Below are 20,675 nucleotides of genomic sequence, written 5' to 3'. Positions count from 1 at the left end.
CCTCTACTGCTGACAGACAGACGGGTGGACGGGCGGACGCACAACGATGACAGTGCACCACTGGCGCTGATGGATGGATGTGTGAGAGAGATGGAGCGACGGAATGAGGAGACACAGACTGAGGGAGAGACGGACAGACGGGGGGCGAGCTGGTCTCGTTCTCACAGCTCATTTATTCCCAGTGGCAGGCCTGTAAAGAAAGAGGTGGAGGTACAGAAGGGGAGGCTGGTCAGCTGGTGCACACTGACGCTGGCGTAGTAATCTCAGCTCCAGACCGTGTGCACATTTCTACCGACAGAGGCCTTCATCACTACACACCTTCTCTGTTACTTCATCACTACACACCTTCTCTGTTACTTCATCACTACACACCTTCCCTGTTACTTCATCACTACACACCATTACTACACACCTTCTCTGTTACTTCATCACTACACACCTTCTCTGTTACTTCATCACTACACACCTTCCCTGTTACTTCATCACTACACACCATTACTACACACCTTCTCTGTTACTTCATCACTACACACCATTACTACACACCTTCTCTGTTACTTCATCACTACACACCTTCTCTGTTACTTCATCACTACACACCATCACTACACACCTTCTCTGTTACTTCATCACTACACACCTTCTCTGTTACTTCATCACTACACACCATCACTACACACCTTCTCTGTTACTTCATCACTACACACCTTCCCTGTTACTTCATCACTACACACCATTACTACACACCTTCTCTCTGTTACTTCATCACTACACACCATTACTACACACCTTCTCTGTTACTTCATCACTACACACCTTCTCTGTTACTTCATCACTACACACCTTCCCTGTTACTTCATCACTACACACCATTACTACACACCTTCTCTCTGTTACTTCATCACTACACACCATTACTACACACCTTCTCTGTTACTTCATCACTACACACCTTCTCTGTTACTTCATTACTACACACCTTCTCTGTTACTTCATCACTACACACCATCACTACACACCTTCTCTGTTACTTCATCACTACACACCTTCCCTGTTACTTCATCACTACACACCATTACTACACACCTTCTCTCTGTTACTTCATCACTACACACCTTCTCTGTTACTTCATCACTACACACCTTCCCTGTTACTTCATCACTACACACCATTACTACACATCTTCCCTGTTACTTCATCACTACACACCTTCTCTTGTTACGTAGTTAATGTGAAAAAATGCTTCGTACTAATTTCTTTTTTAATTTCCCCCCTTCCATCCATCCATTATGCAAATCCTGCTGCCGGGGTGGCGGGGATGCTGGAGCCTCCCCCAGCAGTCAGTGGGCAGCAGGCGGGGAGACACCCTGGACAGGCCGCCAGCCCATCACAGGGTGGAGTGACTGGTCATGTTGACTTGTCTTATTGACTAGTTTTCCCCCTTTTCTCCCCAGTTGTACCCGGCCAATTACCCCACACTCTTCCGAGCTGTCCCGGTCTCTGCTCCACCCCCTCTGCTGATCCAGGAGGGCTGCAGACTACCACATGCCTCCTCCCATACATGTGGAGTCACCAGCCACTTCTTTCCACCTGACAGTGAGGAGTTTCACCAGGGGGACGTAGCACGTGGGAGGATCACGCTATTCCCCCCCAGTTCCCCCTCCCCCCCGAACAGGCGTCCTGACCCACCAGAGGAGGCGCTAGTGCAGCGACCAGGACACATACCCACATCCGGCTTCCCACCCACAGACACAGCCAATTGTGTCTGTAGGGACGCCCGACCAAGCCGGAGGTAACACGGGGATTCGAACCGGTGATCCCCGTGTTGGTAGGCAACGGAGTAGACCGCCATACCACCCGGACGCCACCTTCGTACTAAATTTTACAGAAAGCTACAACCCTGGAAACCTCCGTTTTCACTGAGCTAAGTAACACCTATGGTGATACCTGTAACTGTGTAGGTGTGTAAGTGTGTAATTGTGTAGGTGTGTAAGTGTGTAAGTGTATAATTGTGTAGGTGTGTAAGTGTGTAAGTGTATAATTGTGTAATTGTGTGAGTGTGTGAGTGTGTAAGTGTGTGACCAAAACCCAGAGAGCCGTTCCAAACGGACAACACCAGTGTGGTCATGTCAGCATCTTCCCTACTGCCAAACAAACACACAACATGAGGAAGTCCCGGTTTACGCTACTGACGCTGGACCGAGCTCGACCTCCCCCACCTGCCCGTTAGCCACAGGCTAACTTTGCTTCCAACTCGTCATGATCGGCCTTCCTCATCTGGCTGGTGTGGAAGGGCGTAAACCAGCGGTGTCCGAGCCTGCTCCCGGAGAGCTCCCCTCCTGCTGGTTTTCCCTCCGACCTTACTGGTCTGGTTCAGCTAAGCAAGGTGCTGGTGAGTAGGTAGTCAGCAGAAGCCGGTGTGTTGGATCAGCTAGCAGGACGGCAGCTCTCCAGGAACAGGGCTGGACAGCACTGACGTAAACCGATGATGGTTCCCCCAGATAATCCTCGCCGCCGGTGATGAGAAAATAAAAGTGCTCGTGGTTTTAATCCGTGTGAACGATCTAGCGTCTTAAACACCCAGCGGGGGACAGTCTCCGAAAGGACTGCTCTTCTCCGACCCCCCCTGCTGGACAGGAGGCTGTGCAGCGTGTAACCCGCTGCAGGTACACCAGCACCTCCAAGGCAGGTTCAGGACAGTGACTCTTCATACTGACTGGCTGTAAACAGGAACTAGCTGTAATTAAGTGATCAGCTGTGAATTACAGTAATCAATAAGTAAGGAGACGCTTGTAACAACACATTTGTTAACATCAGCTGCTACCTTAAAGATAGGACTCTTATCACAGTCCTCACTGTGTACTTCATCTCCTGCTCACAGTCCTTCCCTCTGTGCCTACACATACCAGCATGCATTGCTGCAGGCAAACCTCTGCGTGGTGCTCGACACATCAGGTAGCGCGACGCCTATGAAAGGACAACGGGAGTTGAACACGATGGTGGACGAGGACGCCTGGGAAGGCGCGTGCTCAGGTTGTCACGAGGGGACTGGGAGCCAGTTCTGGAAGGAACCGGACTGGACGGTTAAACTGGGGTTCTCTAGGACGCCACTGAAGGCTCGTGTCTCTAAAAACAATCCTACCACCAAAAGGCTGGAGAGACCGCGGTGTGGTCGGAGACCACGCTCACATATTCTGGGACCGCCCGAAAAGGCAGACGTTCTGGAAAAACGCTAAAGAGGAAACGGAGAGAATCCTGGAAAGGGACGTTCCCCGAGACCCGCTATTGTTCCTAGCGGAAATAGCACGTAAGCACCTGTTTACCACAGACCGGTGCTATACGGCACATTCTGTCGATGGCTGCAAAAAAAATAAATTGCAATAAACTGGATGAAGCCTAACCCCACCCCCACCCACCCACGATGAAGCCTACCCCACCCCCACCCCGTCCACGATGAAGCCTACCCTACCCCCCCCCCGCCCACAGTGACTCAATGGTTGCAAAAAGTCAAACGTGTACGAGGGAACACATGACTGCCCTGCTGCAACTTACACTGCCTGTTCTTATAACAGATGGACACCAGTTATTAGACCAGTTATTACACCAGTTATTAGCTACCTTAGCTAGGACACTTGTACTGTGTCGTGTTGACGTATAGTTTATGTAGGGATATCTACGTGTGTGTTCTGTCCATGTATGGTGTTATGTCACCTATACGTGCATGTATGTCAAGTGAAGCCCAGTCTCAAGGTGATTATGTCCTGCATTGTTAACCTACATGACTGTTATCCTACATGACCGTTAACCTACATGACCTTTAACCTACATGACTGTTATCCTACATGACCGTTAACCTACATGACCTTTAACCTACATGACTGTTAACCTATCTACATGACCGTTAACCTACATGTCTGTTAACCTACATGACTGTTAACCTTCCAACATGACCGTTAACCTACATGACTGTTAAACTACGTCTGTTAATCTACATGACCGTTAGCCTACATGACTGTTATGCTACATGTCTGTTAACCTACATGTCTGTTAATCTACATGACCGTTAACCTACATGACCGTTAACCTACATGTCTGTTAACCTACATGACTGTTAACCTTCCTACATGACCGTTAACCTACATGTCTGTTAACCTACATGTCTGTTAATCTACATGACCGTTAGCCTACATGACTGTTATGCTACATGTCTGTTAACCTACATGTCTGTTAATCTACATGACCGTTAGCCTACATGAATGTTAGCCTGCATGACCATTAATCTACATGTCTGTTAACCTACATGAACGTTAGCCTACATGTCCGTTACCCTACATGACTATTATCCTACATGACTGTTAACCTACATGACCATTAGCCTACATGACTGCTAACCTACATGTCTGTTAACCTACATGCCTGTTAACCTGCATGACTCTTCACCTACATGTCTGTTAACCTACATGCCTGTTATCCTACGTGACTGTTAACCTACATGACTGTTAACCTATGTGACCGTTGACCTACATGACCTTTAACCTACAAGACTGTTAGCCTACATGACCGTTAACCTACATGCCTGTTGTCCTACATGACTGTTTACATGACTGTTAACCTACATGACCGTTAACCTACATGTCTGTTATCCTACATGACCGTTAACCTACATGTCTGTTATCCTACATGACCGTTATCCTACATGTCTGTTAACCTACATGACCGTTAACCTACATGTCTGTTATCCTACATGACCGTTATCCTACATGACTGTTAACCTACATGACCGTTAACCTACATGTCTGTTATCCTACATGACCGTTATCCTACATGACTGTTATCCTACATGACCGTTATCCTACATGACTGTTAACCTACATGACCGTTAACCTACATGTCTGTTAACCTACATGACTGTTATCCTACATGACCGTTATCCTACATGACTGTTAACCTACATGACCGTTAACCTACATGTCTGTTAAACTACATGACCATTAACCTACATGACCATTATCCTACATGTCTGTTAACCTACATGACTGGCAATAAAGTAAAAAAAAATCCAACAGGATCTGGCTGCACAGCTCCTCTGTGGGGCTTACGGGTCCATCCATTATCTGAACCGTTTATCCTGCTGTCAGGGTCGCGGGGATGCTGGATCCTGTCCCAGCAGTCATGGGTGCGGTGATGGACAGGACGTTTTTGGAGGCGTCCCTTTGTTTACAGCCACAGTGTGATTGAGGTGGACAGTTTGTCTTCTCAGAATATGGTGAGTGAAGTAATGCTAATACAGTTGCTCAGGTATATCATATTAGTGTCTTTTTAAGATTAAAGTCAGGGGATATATTAGAGTTGAGATGAAATGAAAAATGCTTTTTTAACCCTTTCATATCCCATCCTTTCATACCATATCCCTTTCATACCATATCTCTTTCATAACATATCCCTTTCATATCATATCCCTTTCATAACACGTCCCTTTCATATCATATCCCTTTCATATCATATCCCTTTCATAACACGTCCCTTTCATAACACGTCCCTTTCATATCACATCCCTTTCATATCATATCCTTTTCATATCATATCCCTTTCATAACACGTCCCTTTCATAACACGTCCCTTTCATATCACATCCCTTTCATATCACATCCCTTTCATAACACATCCCTTTCATATCACATCCGTTTCATATCATATCATATCATATCCCTTTCATAACACATCCCTTTCATATCATATCCCTTTCATATCACATCCCTTTCATATCACATCCCTTTCATAACACATCCCTTTCGTATCACATCCCTTTCGTATCACATCCCTTTCGTATCACATCCCTTTCATATCATATCCCTTTCGTATCACATCCCTTTCATATCATATCCCTTTCGTATCACATCCCTTTCATATCATATCCCTTTCGTATCATATCCCTTTCATATCACATCCCTTTCATAACACGTCCCTTTCATATCACATCCCTGCTCATATTGTGCACCTACTTAACAATACATGCAACAACAAAAAAATGTTTTTGTCTTTTTATATCAAAATACAATCAAGTTTTCTTCCTGCAAACATATGACGCGTGCTTAAGTAGGCTTGAACCAACCAACTTCAACCAACAATATCATGACATCCACCCATCAATCATCTATCCCCCCATTACCAAGCTGCTTATCCTGCTCTCTGGGTCGCAGGGATGCTGGAGCCTATCGCAGCAGTCATTAGACGGCAGGCGGGGAGACATCCTGGACAGACCGCCAGCCCATCACAGGGCCAACACACACACACACACACACACACACACACACACACACACACACACACACACACACACACACACACATTCACACGTAGGGACAATTTAGTATGGTGAGTCACCTGACCTATGTGTCTTTGGACTGTGGGAGGAAACTGGAGCCCCCGGAGGAAACCCACAGAGACACGGGAAGAACATGCAAACTCCACACAGAGGACGACCTGGGACGACCCACCAAGGTTGGACTACCCCGGGGATCAAACCCAGGACCTTCTTGCTGTGAGGCAACCGCGCTAACCACTGCGCCACCGTGCCGCCACCCATCAATCAATCGTCAACTTTTAGCGGCACAGAGCTAAGAATCATTAGCTAGCTAGCAACATGCCCACTCTTCAACATTCAAATCAAATCCTCCCAATGTTACGTCCCGCCTGTCCTGTTTCACCAGGAAACACATCAGACATGGAGATCAGATCCGCTCAAAATGCCGCTTCAGCTGGACTTTAGTAGCATGCATGACCACATCATGTAGCTAGCCTGGCTAGCTAGCAAACTCATAGTTGTGTAGCTGAATGCACTCATGGTGCTTTACAGTGTCGCGTCAAGAAACAAACATATTTGTTAATTATTTGCGAGTACCCGCCAAAATTATAGAAATGGATTGGTGATACAAGCTTGATTGCCCTAATCATCCCCTCATGTAGCTGCACACATCAGTCTGGAGAGTAGTTGTCAAAACGCACACAATTTTGCAGAATTTCACTGTCCCCTTCGCCCAGTCAACAAGTTCAAATCAGGCTGGATTTCAGACATCCAGAGGCATTTTCACGCACACCTTAAAAATGCACTGAATTCCAAAGGTGCTGGTTGCAGCATGTTATACTATACACATTACAGTACGTGTTTTATATAGTACATTATGTAAGTGTACTCACAACTATGATCGGTGGGTTTTGACAGTTTGTCTCTCTTTTTAAATGTCGTCCTGTACTTACAGGGTACAAAATGTGTTGGGGCAGTTCGGAGTGCCGACCTCAGGGACATTACCGCTGCCCAGGGCTCAGTAACTATGTGATGCTGCCATCTGCCAAGCCACCATCAAGTCCAACCTCTCCACCGCCCTCCCAGTTTGAGGCCCTCTCTTTAGCTGTCCAGACTGCCTCCTCAGAGTCTTCCCTCAGTGGGTCAAAGGGCAGATGTATCCCCTTCGCCAACCCAGCAGATGAGAAATGGGAGTTCACCCGCTTGACCTCCATGCAGACTACAGAATGCAGTGTCCCTACTGCAGTACCCGCGAACTTAAGAAAAACCCGGCTGCTCGCGTTTCCAGACGCCACGAGGACGCAGAAAAAGACATAACCAGGGCAACACATCTACAGAGCATTTGTGCACATGCCAACAATGGTGTATCTGTAGTCCGAAGAGCCAGTCGTGGGTTTTCTGGGCAGAAGAAAACCTGGGGCACTGTGCAGAACATGAGCTGTGAGTTAGAAGAGTGTCAGCAGTTCCAGCTGTTAGCGCGCCAGAGTGGCTTGTTTTTTTTTTCCAATGTGAACATACCCGCTAACTTGATTACTGCTCTGACGCCGCTGCTGAGGCACTTCTAGAGCTACATGTTGTTGACGAAATGGTACACGCCTGTAAGGTGCTGAGTGAAGCCAAGAAAGTGTCGCGCCTGAGGAGACAAAAAGCAGCACACATGTTCCCTTTTACGTGGAGGTGGCATTTGCTAGCGCCACAGAAAACATGTCTGTCCATTCATGAGCCAGTGACAGAACATTACCTTCGACTTGGCAGAATCACGGTGACCTACAGTACCAAAACCAACACATGGCTCTGTCCCTCTGCTACGGCCCGAGAGTGTCCTGCATCCGTAATGCTATTGCCAAATGGCCTTTGCTTCAAACACAGAGGGCAGCGACTGCAGCCTCACCTGTTGAAACACCGCATCAGTCTGAGAGCAGCGCTGGCCACCCATCAATCAAGAGCTTGGAACATGTTACGCAGGACGTCCATACTGAGGAGGAAATTCCTGCCCAACTCCCAGCAGAGCTGTTGAATACCACCCCACAGCTGAGCTATAGCGCAACACTTTTTCCAGTGGAAACAAGACGAGCACTCTGCACAGGGCGCCCCAACCTGGGAAAAAACAGTACTGACTCCAAACAAAGCCAGGATGTACAATTCTAATTCTAATTAGTTGTTATGCATTTTATGGGGCGTCCGGGTGGCGTGGCGGTCTACTCTGTTGCCTACCAACACAGGGATCGCCGCTTCGAATCCCCGTGTTGCCTCCGGCTCGGTCGGGCGTCCCCTACAGACACAATTGGCCGTGTCTGCGGGTGGGAAGCCGGATGTGTCTGCTGGTGACTCCACATGTATGGGAGGAGGCATGTGGTAGTCTGCGGCCCTCCCCGGATTGGCAGAGGGGGGTGGAGCAGAGACCGGGACGGCTCGGAAGAGTGGGGTAATTGGCCGGATACGATTGGGGGAAAAAAAAGGGGGGAAACAAATCCACAAAAAAAGCATTTTATTTTTATGTAAAGTTCCTTTTCATTAATTGTGCCCCCCTAGATGCGTCAATCTTCTACAAGACACGCCCACAGTGCCTAAAAATATACCAGTACCAAGGGCGGCAGAACGGACTCCACAACTGGCGGCTACACTATACTGACCCTTAGGCAGACTTTATAGGTACATACCAAGGTTCTGTTGGCCTATACAAAGCTAGCCAAGCCAGACATGTTATGTTGTCTCTGAAGCCAGTATTACCTTGTTGTCTGTTAACCACCCACGGCCTCTCATGTTCAGAAGGACACTTCAGTTTCAAGGGGCAGAAACTCACTGGAGGACTCACTGGGAGTGAAGTTGCCCTCCAGAGACACCATACTAGATGCACACTGCCACTTTGAGGCCTCGACAAGCCATGGCTACACATATTCTTGTGTAAACTGTGGTTAGTACCCTCCACTTGTTGTCACGAGCCTCCGCAGAAAGGGGGGGATCCAGCACGGCAGGTAACGCGACTTCCTGGTTTTCATACGACGTGTTCTGGTGTGACGTGTAGAGCAGCTCAGCAAATTGTCCTCCACAAGTATACAAAGTAGTCAGTTTGGCAGTCTGAACACTTGCAACCTGTTTGTTTTTTTTACAGGAAGTGACATCAAAGAGCTTCCTGAAGAGTTCCGTGATTTAAAAAAAAAAATTTTTTTGATGGTGGGGGGAAACCGGAGCACCCGGAGGAAATCCACACAGAAAGGACCCGGGACGGCCTGGGGTTCGAACCCAGGACCTCCTTGCTGTGAGGCGACAGTGCTAACCCCTGGGCCACGGTGCCGCCAAGTTTGGTGATACTGAAGAGTTCTGGGACGCCGTGAATTTTGAGGTGATTGCTCGATGGTTTTTCCCCCCAGTAAGCAAATAAATTCATTTTCCTTTTTTATGAATTACATGTGGGCGGCACGGTGGCGCAGTGGTTCGCGCGGTCACCTCACAGCAAGAAGGTTCTGGGTTCGAACCCCGGGGTAGTCCAAGCTTGGGGGTCGTCCTCGTGTGTGGTCCGGTCCACAGGCCCCCCAGTCAGGCGGTTGAGCGGCTGTTTGGAAGCCTGTGGAAAAACAACTATTTTCTAAACAACACGGCATCTTCAAGATGTGTGTTCATGATGAGGACGATGATTCACCACCGAAATCCCAGGACAAATGGACGACTTCTGGATCAGCAGTTCCGAAAGGGTCCGACCGCCCAGCACATGGCAAACATCATACTAAATGATGTTGGACAAGCGGTATCAAGTGGGTGTAAATGAGGCAGAACTTCTCTGTAGTGATGTAATACTTTTTCCCAAGCTTGCCCCCACGTCGAAACTGAGACACAGCCACGTGGGACGTCCGTAACATCTGCAGGACGAGGGCTCGTGGAATCGGTGCAGCAAAACTCACCTCTGCAACCATGAGCACATCCCCCTTATGGTCTCAGTAAGTCGTGCTGTCTCATCTCGTCATCTGTTTCATTGCTCCTCTAATGTTAACAGCCAATTACCCCCGTGGAAGTCAATGCAAAGTGTGACAAGCCTTTCGTGCTTCGTGGATTCTGGAAAATCCCCCAAATGAAGACAGTCTGGTATGTTGACGCTCCTTCAGAAATAACTACATCATCTTCTTGATGATGCAGTAATAATCCCATGCGTCTGCATTTACTTTTTCAGCTTTCCTACGTCCTGGACTGTAAAAGAGCGGGTTATGAGCTCACAGTCAGGGCAGCAGACATCCGTCTGACCGGGGATGACTTCTGACCTTGGGCTTGCCAAGAGACAAGGAGACAACAGTGAGTGGCCTGGTTAGCAAAATGCATTTTTAAGTGCTGTCTTAATACCCTGTAGCTTTTGAAATCTGCTGTAGAGTGCTGTGGAGTAGTAGAGAAGACGGACAGGATGAGGAACGAGTATATTAGAGGGACAGCTCAGGCTGGACGGTTTGGAGACAAAGCGAGAGAGGCAAGATGGAGATGGTTTGGACATGTGTGGAGGAGAGAAGCTGGGTATACTGGGAGAAGGATGCTGAATATGGAGCTGCCAGGGAAGAGGAGAAGAGGAAGGCCAAAGAGGAGGTTTATGGAGGTGGTGAGGGAGGACATGCAGGTGGCTGGTGTGACAGAGGAAGAAGCAGAGGACAGGAAGAGATGGAAACGGATGATCCGCTGTGGCGCCCCCTAACGGGAGCAGCCGAAGGTAGTAGTAGTAGTAGTAGTGGTGGTAGTAGTAGTAGTAGCAGCAATAGTAGTAGTAGCAGTAGTAGTAGTAGTGGTAGTAGTAGTAGTAGTGGTAGTGGTAGTAGTAGTAGCGGTAGTAGTAGTGGTAGTAGTAGTAGTAGCAGTAGTAGTAGTGGTAGTAGTAGTAGTAGTAGTAGCAGTAGTAGTAGTAGTGGTAGTAGTAGTAGTAGTGGTAGTAGTAGTAGTAGCAGTAGTAGTGGTGGTAGTAGTAGTAGTGGTAGTAGTAGTGGTGGTAGTATAGTAGTAGTAGTAGTAGTAGTAGTAGTAGTAGTGGTAGTAGTAGTAGTAGTAGTAGCAGTAGTAGTAGTAGTAGTGGTAGTAGTAGTAGTAGCAGTAGTAGTAGTGGCGGTAGTAGTAGTAGTAGTAATAGTAGTAGTAGTAGTGGTAGTAGCAGTAGTAGTAGTGGTAGCAGTAGTAGTAGTAGTGGTAGTAGTAGTAGTGGTAGTGGTGGTAGTAGTAGTAGTAGTGGTGGTAGTAGTGGTAGTAGTAGTAGTGGTAGTGGTAGTAGTAGTAGCAGCAGTAGTAGTAGTGTGGAGCATCATCCCTCTCAGATTGGAAACGGCTGCCTCCAACTGGTTGAGAAGACTGCCCGATCACAGGTACACAGCTTTATCCTCCCCATCAAGCCTTCTCCTCGCCATCTTTGTTTTGTTTATCATGCTTATATGCTTAAATGTTATGTTAATTATGTTAAAATACTTGTTGTCGGCGAAGGACGTTTTCATTGTGGAGTTTTATGTTGTCCCAACATGGCTACCTCTGCGACCCTATGTGCAGTCTACCCGTAAGTACACCCTCCAAAAATTGTATGTGAAAGAACTTGATGGCCACATCCTAAAGCCGTTGTTCTGTGTTGCATGTATGTATGACCTAGTATCGTGAGATAATGCACTTGTAGTACCTGTATGGAGACCAAGACCATATCAATTCATGCTGTGTGTAAATTACACGAGGTTTTAGCATGTGGGGCGGCAGGCCGGGGGGTATTAGCAGGGCAGCACGGTGGCACAGTGGTTAGCATGGTCACCTCACAGCACGAAGGTCCTGAGTTCGAACCCTGGGGTAGTCCAACCTTGGGGGTCGTCCTCTGTGTGGAGTTTGCATGGTCTCCCCGTGTCTGCGTGGGTTTCCTCCGGGTGCTCTGGTTTCCCCCCACAGTCCAAAGACCTGTAGGTCAGGTGAATCGGCCGTACTACATTGTCCCTAGGTGTGTGTGTGTGTGTGTGTATGTATGTTGGCCCTGAGATGGACTAGTGGCCTGTCCAGGGTGTCTCCCCGCCTGCCGCCCAATGGCTGCTGGGATAGGCTCCAGCGTCCCATGACCCCGACCGGGATAAGCGGCTTGGATGATGGATGGATGGAAGGTTGGTATTGGCATGCAAGATGACTAATTTTACTAAGAGACTTCGTATATGATGCTTTCAGCAGCACTATTTCATAGCACATTCTCTTTACAAACTGTTTTTGGTGCCATGTTGGGAATGTGCGTCTACATTCTCACTATATAAAGGATCTGAATAAGATGTTTTCTAACAGTCTAGTATGTAGATCTTTTGTAGGTCTTGAAGGCTATGCTTCCGGTGTGGGAAGATGGCGGCGCGAATTCACATTTGCGGTGGCCTCACCCAGTACCGTCCATGCAGTGTCTTTGTCCACGTCTAAGTTGTGTCTTCGTTGGATGGCTGGGAGAGCTGGTGCTGGATCTGCTGGGAGAACGGGGCAGGCTAAGCTAACTGCTAGCCCATGTAGACCGGCGGTTCCGATAACACCGAGGGCGGCCTGGCAACAGCCTCACCTGGCGTTGACTGTGGTGTTTTTGATGTTGTCGTGAGGAGTGCGGGGAGGTGTGTGGAGGGGGTCTGGCTGGGAGAGCTGGTGCTGGATCGGCTGGGAGAGCCTGGTCTGCTGCGTCCAGTGGGCCCGGGGAACACGGCCCCTGCCTGGAGCTGCGCCCGAGGAGGAAACGCCGATGGCGTTCTGACAGGGCTAAGCTAACTGCTTAGCTTAGCTCACCTGCAAACAACACAGTCACTGGGATCTGGTGACAGGAGGTGTAAAACACTTTTGAGGTCACTTAAATGAAACGATGAAGCGATGCCGTTTGTCATTCTCGACTTTGCCGGTGGCGTTCTGATAACCTGGAGTACGGAGCAACTTTAATCAGCCTTGTTCCAAAGGTCTTTTACACAGTGCGTTACTGTGGTGTGCATGGTACAGGTCACGCTCCTGTGACCTTCTCATCCATCCTTTCTCAGCTGCAGAAGCAGCACAAATTGCTCATCTTCCCATGGAAATATGCTCTGGTTGGTCCCCGCCAGTTACGTTGCACAGGAATCATTTCAAGGGAACGGGAAAGAAATGGCTGGTTTTGACGTGAAGGTAAAGTTTCGTGGTGTTGTCCTTGTATATGCAGTTGTGTCGATGTCTGTTCAGGTCCACAACCAAGCCATCATGTCTTCTGTATCGTTACAGGACCTCTTCCCAAGACATCCATCCACCCATCCATTACCCAAGCCGCTTATCCCAACTGGGGTCGCAGGATGCTGGAGCCTATCCCAGCAGTCACTGGGCTGCAGGTGGGGAGACACCCTCCGCCAGACCATCACAGGGCCGACAAATTCCCACCTGGGGACAGTGTAGTACGGCCGAGTCACCTGACCTACATGTCTTGGGACTGTGGGAGGAAACCGGAGCCCCCCGGAGGACACGGGGAGAACATGCACAGAGGACGACCCGGGACGCCCCCCAAGGTTGGACTACGCCCGGGGCTCGAACTCAGGACCTTCGTGCTGTGAGGCGACCGCGCTAACCACTGCGCCACCGTGCCTACTTCCGTACCTCCCGAGGCAAACCTACGGAAATGTCTGGGGCGTCTTCGTGTTGATGGTGGAAAAAATATTTGCTCTCATTTCTGTCAACTTTTCTGGATGTAAAGCAATTATCAAGCGTTTGACTTGTATTTGCAGCGTGTCCTGTACGTCGTGCTGGGTGCTGCTTCTGACTTTACAACCGTATGTACATTTTCTGCCTAAAAGACAAATGTACTGTCATTCCAGAAGAAGGGAGCTGAGATGTTACTGATGTGAACTGTGGTAACTCCTTCTTCAGCGCGATATGCCGTCCCTACGGACAGGGTGTGTGATGCGCATGGAGAATAATGAGCTGGAAGCGTATGTACACACATTTAAGAAATCTACATTAGGAATTAATATGACAGCATAGCAATAACTATGATCACTACACTTAATGTGACCACATACACTCATCACGACGTCTTTTGTGAGAGGATGGAGAGAGATCTGCACGCTGCAATCACAGAGGAGTCCAAAGACCTCATGAGCGATGGACGAGTTCAAAGGTCGTCCTCTGTGTGGAGTTTGCATGTTCTCCCCGTGTCTGCGTGGGTTTCCTACATGACCTACATGTCCAAAGACATGTAGGTCAGGTGACTCAGCCGTACTAACTTGTCCCTAGGTGTGTGTGTGTGTGTGTGTGGGCACTGTGATAGACTGGCGGCCTGTCCAGGGTGTCTCCCTGCCTGCCGCCCAGTGACTGCTGGGATAGGCTCCAGCATCCCGTGACCCCGGTTGGGATACGCGGCCGGATAATGGATGGATGGATGGAAGCAGCAGTTCCATGGATTTGATGACTGTTTGACGGCTATGGTCCAAAATATGTTGCCGCGGCTGTAGGATTTAAAACAAGGCGTGCCGAGTTAATTCACTAAATAACTTCGACGCTAACTTAGCTACTTAACTTGAGGAAAGGACAGTAGGCCATCTGATCGGGTATACTGATCTGAATTCACATTTGCTAATAAAATGCGCAGGATGTTGTGTACCATCTGCATCTGTTATGGCTAACCTTTATTCATCTGACTAGAACAGGGGTGGGTAACCAGGGGCCATGGAGAGCCATGTGTATGCAGGTTTTCCTTCCAGCCGGACTCCACACCAGGTGAGGTCACTGATTAGCAGCCCTTCAACCAAAGAGGAGGAACCTATCAGTGAAGTCACCTGGTGTGGAGTCCGGCTGGAAGGAAAACCTGCATACACATGGCTCTCCATGGCCCCTGGTTACCCACCCCTGGACTAGAATGATGTCAGTCCACAAAAGCATTAACCTCACCTCACCGAGGTCATCCGTCAGGACGCCCCCTATAGGGTTTCGGCTGCACATGTTTGTTTAAAGCAGGGGGCCCTACTCCACACGCAGTTCTGTGGTTCTCCGCTAACTGGAGATTTTGTGCCTTTCCACTGTCAAGATGCATTGATCATCTGCAAAGCCACAATGCCCCCCGGTCCAGAGCATCAGTCTGTGCATGAATGCACCCAGGACTGCTGCTGCCCATAGGAGTAGCAGGATTTATTATGGAGGTTTACTCCTCTAGATCCGCCGTGTTCTGCTCTGGTGTCTCCTGACAACGTTAACAGGACTACCACGAGGAGGGTGTGGCTCTTCACCACGCGCGGACGGTCATTCATCGTGGAGAGGCTGCATTTTGTGCTTCACATGATGCTGGGGTGTGTGGAGACCAGTCCAGAACGCCATGAAAGGCCACCTAGGAAAGGTACTACTCCTATACTTAACCCTTTAACACCAACGACAAGGTAGGAGTGCAGCTTGTAGATTAGCAGTTGTGTCAATGATACTACGTAACACTGAATTGCGAATTTCCTGTTCGGCTTTTCCGTGCTGCATTTGAGAGGAGTCCCAGAATGCCTCGAGTCCCACAGAGGAGGTCTGCATCCAGACCCTCCTCGTGAAATCCTCGGCACTACCGAGTGTTGCGTGATGCCATTTCCAACATCAGCAACGTAACTCAGCCAAGAGAACCAGGACGTGTTTTCTGAACAGCGCGTTTAAAGCGGATCCTTGCCAGGCTGCAAAAAAAATAAACTGGTTTCACTGCAACCCCAGAGATGCAGGAAAAGGGTTTTTCATGCACGTGCAATCCCCTGTTGCGGACAGGCAGAGATGAGGTTGAAAATCGGTGAATTTCCCTTTAAAGATTTGCCCCCACATCACACACACACACACACACACACACTTGAGTTACCTCTAGGGCTGTGCCTGGAGAGTTTGCAGTGGACCTACAAAAAAAAAAAAAGGTAACCAACTGAAGGGGGAATGCACCACTACCCCACCTTGAGCAAACTCGCAGAGGAGGTGGAGGGCGAAACTCCTCCGTCCCCGGCAATATGTGCCACCCACTCACAGACATAAATCTTTTAGCGCCGGCATGTCCTGCATTTTCCCTCCACCTACACCTCACTGCATCGCTGCACAGCTACTGAGAGTCTTCCCGGGCGTAGCACTTCACAGACATCAAGGATGCTTGACCTCCAAGCCATGCCAAGGCACCGTCGGTTTTGCTGTGCCACAAAGTGAAAAGGGGAGTGAGATAGAGAGTGCATCAGAGAGAGAGAGAGAGAGAGAGAGAGAGAGAGAGAGAGAGAGAGAGAGAGAGAGAGAGAGAGAGAGCAAGAAACAGGAGTAAAAGACAAAAATGAATTTTGGCGGAAACAAGACAAAGGGGTGGCAAGTGGAGAAAGTGAAAGACGGGGGACGTGAGGCAGCCGAGGAGGTGGGGTGAGTGTGTGTGTGTGTGGGGGGGGGGTACTGCAGCAGCGCTCCGAGGACAAAGGCTTATCTCTAATTGGCTGCTTTGTTATCGGGAAGCTTAGAGATGAGGACAAATTAGCTTTGCACAATAACCAAGCCGAGGACGGGCCTCGGACGCGTTCATATGGGGGGGGGGGGGAGGTTTTCCTGACCACGCCACCTCGAGGGGAAAACGTCTCCCTCGGTCTGCAGGACGTGACGAGGGGCGGAGATGGCTAACTCACACCAACCCTCCACTTGGCTGGAGCCGGCTCGCTGTTCAGTGTACTCCAGCCCATACTGTGGCGTGTCAGCCGGGTGGTGTGATGTATAATGAATTAGCTGCTCGTGTCGCAGTGACAAACTGAAGATCAAGAGATGGCTACTGCCAGCTTCTGATGGCTACTGCCAGCTTCTGATGGCTACTGCCAGCTTCTGTAGCCTCTGCCACTGAGAGTCAGGAGTTAAGGGGCTGCAGAGCGAACGGGCCATTGTACTGACTGTACCGTACTTGAATCAAATTACTGCGGCGTGAATTGAAGACAGTGATTAATGGATTATTTTGACTAGGGGTTACGCTTGAGTATCATGTAATTATACTGCAATTATGCGAAGTGGTTTGCTTGTCACTGTGCAACCATCAAAATACGAATGCAATGCGCATGCAGCCATGCTATTAACGATCTGCCGTATTGTTTGCACGCCCAGAGAGCAAAACTGCTGTGGCTCGGACCCGTCCCACACCCGACACTTTCATCCGGCCCACATACCACATGGAATGATGGCACTTGGGAGGTCCGCTCCCAGTTGCCAGATCTGGGCCAGAACCAAGCCATAGCAATGCCACATGTGCCACATATTTGCCAAAGGTGGCCATATTTAGTTTGTGATATTTGGGCCATATTCACCATTTACCACACGGGGCCGCTTCAGGGTCACATCCAGATCACATGTTGCCAAATGACATGTCTTCGCCAACAAAGGCCACATGTGATTTGGCATATTTGGGCCATATTTGCTGTCATACATGTGGGCCACTTCAGGCTCACATCCATTTTGTCAGGGCCAGAAGAAGACCACCGGTACTGCATCATTGCCTGAAGTGGCCCACATCCGGATGCTGTCTGGGTGGCGTTACAACGGGTCCAGAAGGAAAAGACAGCGATGTGAAAGAGTCAGCGACTGTCACGTGAGAAGCGGTCGCGTTATCCCCGCCGTCTCGTCAGAGCCACGAAATTCTAGCTGGGACGTTTGTCATTTCTGTGTTGTAAATTTACACGAGATCTGCTGTGTGTTATTTCAGTGACATTGTCAAAGGTTTTTATTTTCAAAAATATACGAGGAAAAATTCCTAAAACCTCAGAGATACAAGCAAATAATTTTATGAGTAATTTTTTACCCCCCCCCTCCTTTACTCCCCAGTTGTACTCAGCCAACTAACCACATTTTCTGAGCTGTCCCGGGCCGGTCTCTGCTCCACCCCCTCTGCCGGTCCAGGAGGGCTGCAGACTACCACATGCCTCCTCCCATACACGTGGAGTCGCCCGCTGCTTCTTTTCACCTGACAGCGAGGAGTTTCACCAGGGGGGCGTAGTGCATGGGAGGATCACGCTATCCCCCCCCCCCCGAACAGGCACTCCGACTGACCAGAGGAGGTGCTGCTAGTGCAGTGACCAGGACACATACCCACATCCGGCTTCCCACCCGCAGACACGGCAAATTGTGTCTGTAGGGACGCCCGACCAAGCCGGAGGTAACACGGGGATTCGAACCTTCGATCCCAGTGTTGGTAGGCAACAGAATAGACCGCCACGCCACCCAGATGCTCGAGATATGTGTAATTTAAGGTGAACTATGCTGGTCCGGTGTCCCAATTAACCTTCACCTCTCTCTCTCTCTCTCTCTCTCGCCCTCTCGCTCTCTCTCTCTCTGTCTCTCTCTGTCTCCCTCTCTCTCTCTCTCTCTCTCTCTCTCTCTCTCTCTCTCTCTCTCTCTCTCTCTCTCTCTCTCTCTCATATAGTGAGGAAAACATTCCATTTGCAGCCATGATAAGAAGCAGTCTTCTGCAGGTCTCTTGACTGCAACACTTAAGACAACTGTGATGACAAGTTATGATGTAAGACAATCCATGAATGTGAAAACTGCAACTTCTACTTCCTGGTTAGTCACGTCCTTTGCTGGGCTACACTGAAAAAGACTCCAGCAGACGAGGAAACGCAAATAACGCTCACTACGTTTACATGCAGTTAAGTCACTCTACGGTTATCGCTCGATGTCCCACCCTGGTACGGCAGGTGGCGATATGCCCCCTTTCAGCTGGTCTCTATGGGACCTTCTTCTGGTTGACCTATTGTGTCACATACCATACAAGCGACAAACTTAGCAACACCGTTCTGCATTCTCCTGCTATCCAGGTACTTCAGGATATTCAACCCTTTCAGTTTGCCTCCTCGTCTGTCCGGAAATGCGTGGTTCTCGCTCTAGCACTCGCCATGTTGACTAGGCTGTTCGACTTCCGGGTGAAAGGCCGCCGCGGGAACTATGGATCATGCACAGAACGGCTGGGCCAGAGCGGAGCCGATTGAAGCGTACACATGCCAGAGTAAATCCATCCCCAACCGCGTCATCTAGGCGTGTTAGTCCCACTTCCAGAAACTAGACTTAGTACGACTTCAGTGGGACCGACACGCTTACATGTGTTTTACAAGTTTTAGTCGCACTAACACAACAAACCCACTTTTTCTAACATCATGTAAACGTAGGGAGTGATGCATCCAGCTGCTGTAGCGGAGGCCACTGAAAGCTGCCATCTAAAGGCTGCAATTCACAGACTGTCCACCAGCGAGGTCACGGTTTCCACACTGTTTCAGACACACACAAGTCTGCTCGGTGTTACGGCTGCTGGTGGAGAGTCAAGTGTTCACGACAACGGTGTGAACACTGCGACTGTTTCCTGCGAGCTCACTTTGTGAACGATGGAGCGCCAGGCACGGCGGAGGAGGAGGAGGCGGCGGCCCATCGAGGGGCTGCAGCGTGAATAATAAAGTCTGCAGCGCTTGTTTATTTTTGATGAGCTTTGGACAACATCGCACCGTATCAGCCCGCTTTCTAGACAACAGCCGGCGAAGGGCACTTTTTGCCCCGCTGACTTCGCCTGACCGACACAGAACATCACTCTCGTATCACGCCGGCCCCGAAGCCCTCGCGGCGCGGCGCTGAATTATTCCACAGGCTCAAATGGAAACAACCGCCGTCCGTTCTCTCCGACGACACACCTGACAAATACGACTACAGGGGGAACACCTCCCTGTTTAGGTCGCGGACACAGCGAAGCCGCGGTTTGCTCCGCTTCAGTCCTCTGGCTCATCCCGTCACATTCCCACAATTCCCTGCTTGTGACGTAGATCAGCGCGTAGCCTGGCCAGATTTGAACGTACTTTAGGTTGATGTTACTGGGAAAAAGGAAACCAGAGCCATATTCATCTTCCCCGGTGTTCTCTGCCCTGAAGGTACAACCTCAGACCACGCAACGTCCACCTGTATGCACCCCCGTTTCTGAAACGCCCCGACCGCAGACCCAAACCACCGCCCACAGCCGCTTCCGTACCTTCCAGACAGCATATCCTCCACAGGCCGGAGTGGGTGAGCGCCCCCGGGTCCTTCTTGTCCTTGTTATGGGGGTCGTCCTGGGAGACATTGGCTGTGCTGTTGCAGATGAGGGCGCGGGAGTACAGCCAGTAGTCCGTCCCTATGGCCACCGTCATCAGGCCGAAGGCGGCGAACGCCCCCACGGTGGTGAGGAGGATCTGGATCCCCTTCTCACACACCATGCCTGGGGAGAGACAGAGAGAGAAGCGGGGGAGATGGAAAAGGAGGGAAAGAGGGGATGAGGAGGCAGGGAATACATGGCACAAAAAGAGAGAGGGCGATTACAGAGAGACAGAAACAAACAAAGACAGGGGGAGCGAGTCAGAGAAGGAGGCGGAGTTCCCGGGTGATGGCACGTCGGTGAACGTACGTTAAGGTCAACGCGGCGAGG

At 49.6% G+C, this 20,675-nt stretch overlaps 1 protein-coding gene across 2 annotated transcripts in view; it reads right to left on the bottom strand.

Annotated features, from left to right (window-relative positions):
• The window catches only part of cacng8b (calcium channel, voltage-dependent, gamma subunit 8b), a 28,434-nt gene extending 7,966 nt beyond the window's left edge, over nt 1-20,468 (bottom strand). Inside the window, exon 1 of one of the 2 annotated variants that reach the window (XM_056286313.1) lies at nt 20,244-20,468. In XM_056286313.1, the coding sequence (XP_056142288.1) occupies nt 20,244-20,466 (223 nt within the window). In that variant the 5' untranslated portion in view covers nt 20,467-20,468. The remainder of the gene's footprint in view (nt 1-20,243) is intronic. The other variant, XM_056286311.1, reaches the window with a different exon arrangement.
• Between the last annotated feature and the right edge of the window lie 207 nt (nt 20,469-20,675).

This window comes from Lampris incognitus, chromosome 9 (genome assembly GCF_029633865.1).
Source record: "Lampris incognitus isolate fLamInc1 chromosome 9, fLamInc1.hap2, whole genome shotgun sequence".
Classification (NCBI taxonomy): domain Eukaryota; kingdom Metazoa; phylum Chordata; class Actinopteri; order Lampriformes; family Lampridae; genus Lampris; species Lampris incognitus.
The sequence above is the reverse complement of the archived record's forward strand: the minus strand, read 5'-3'. Positions and strand labels throughout refer to the sequence as shown.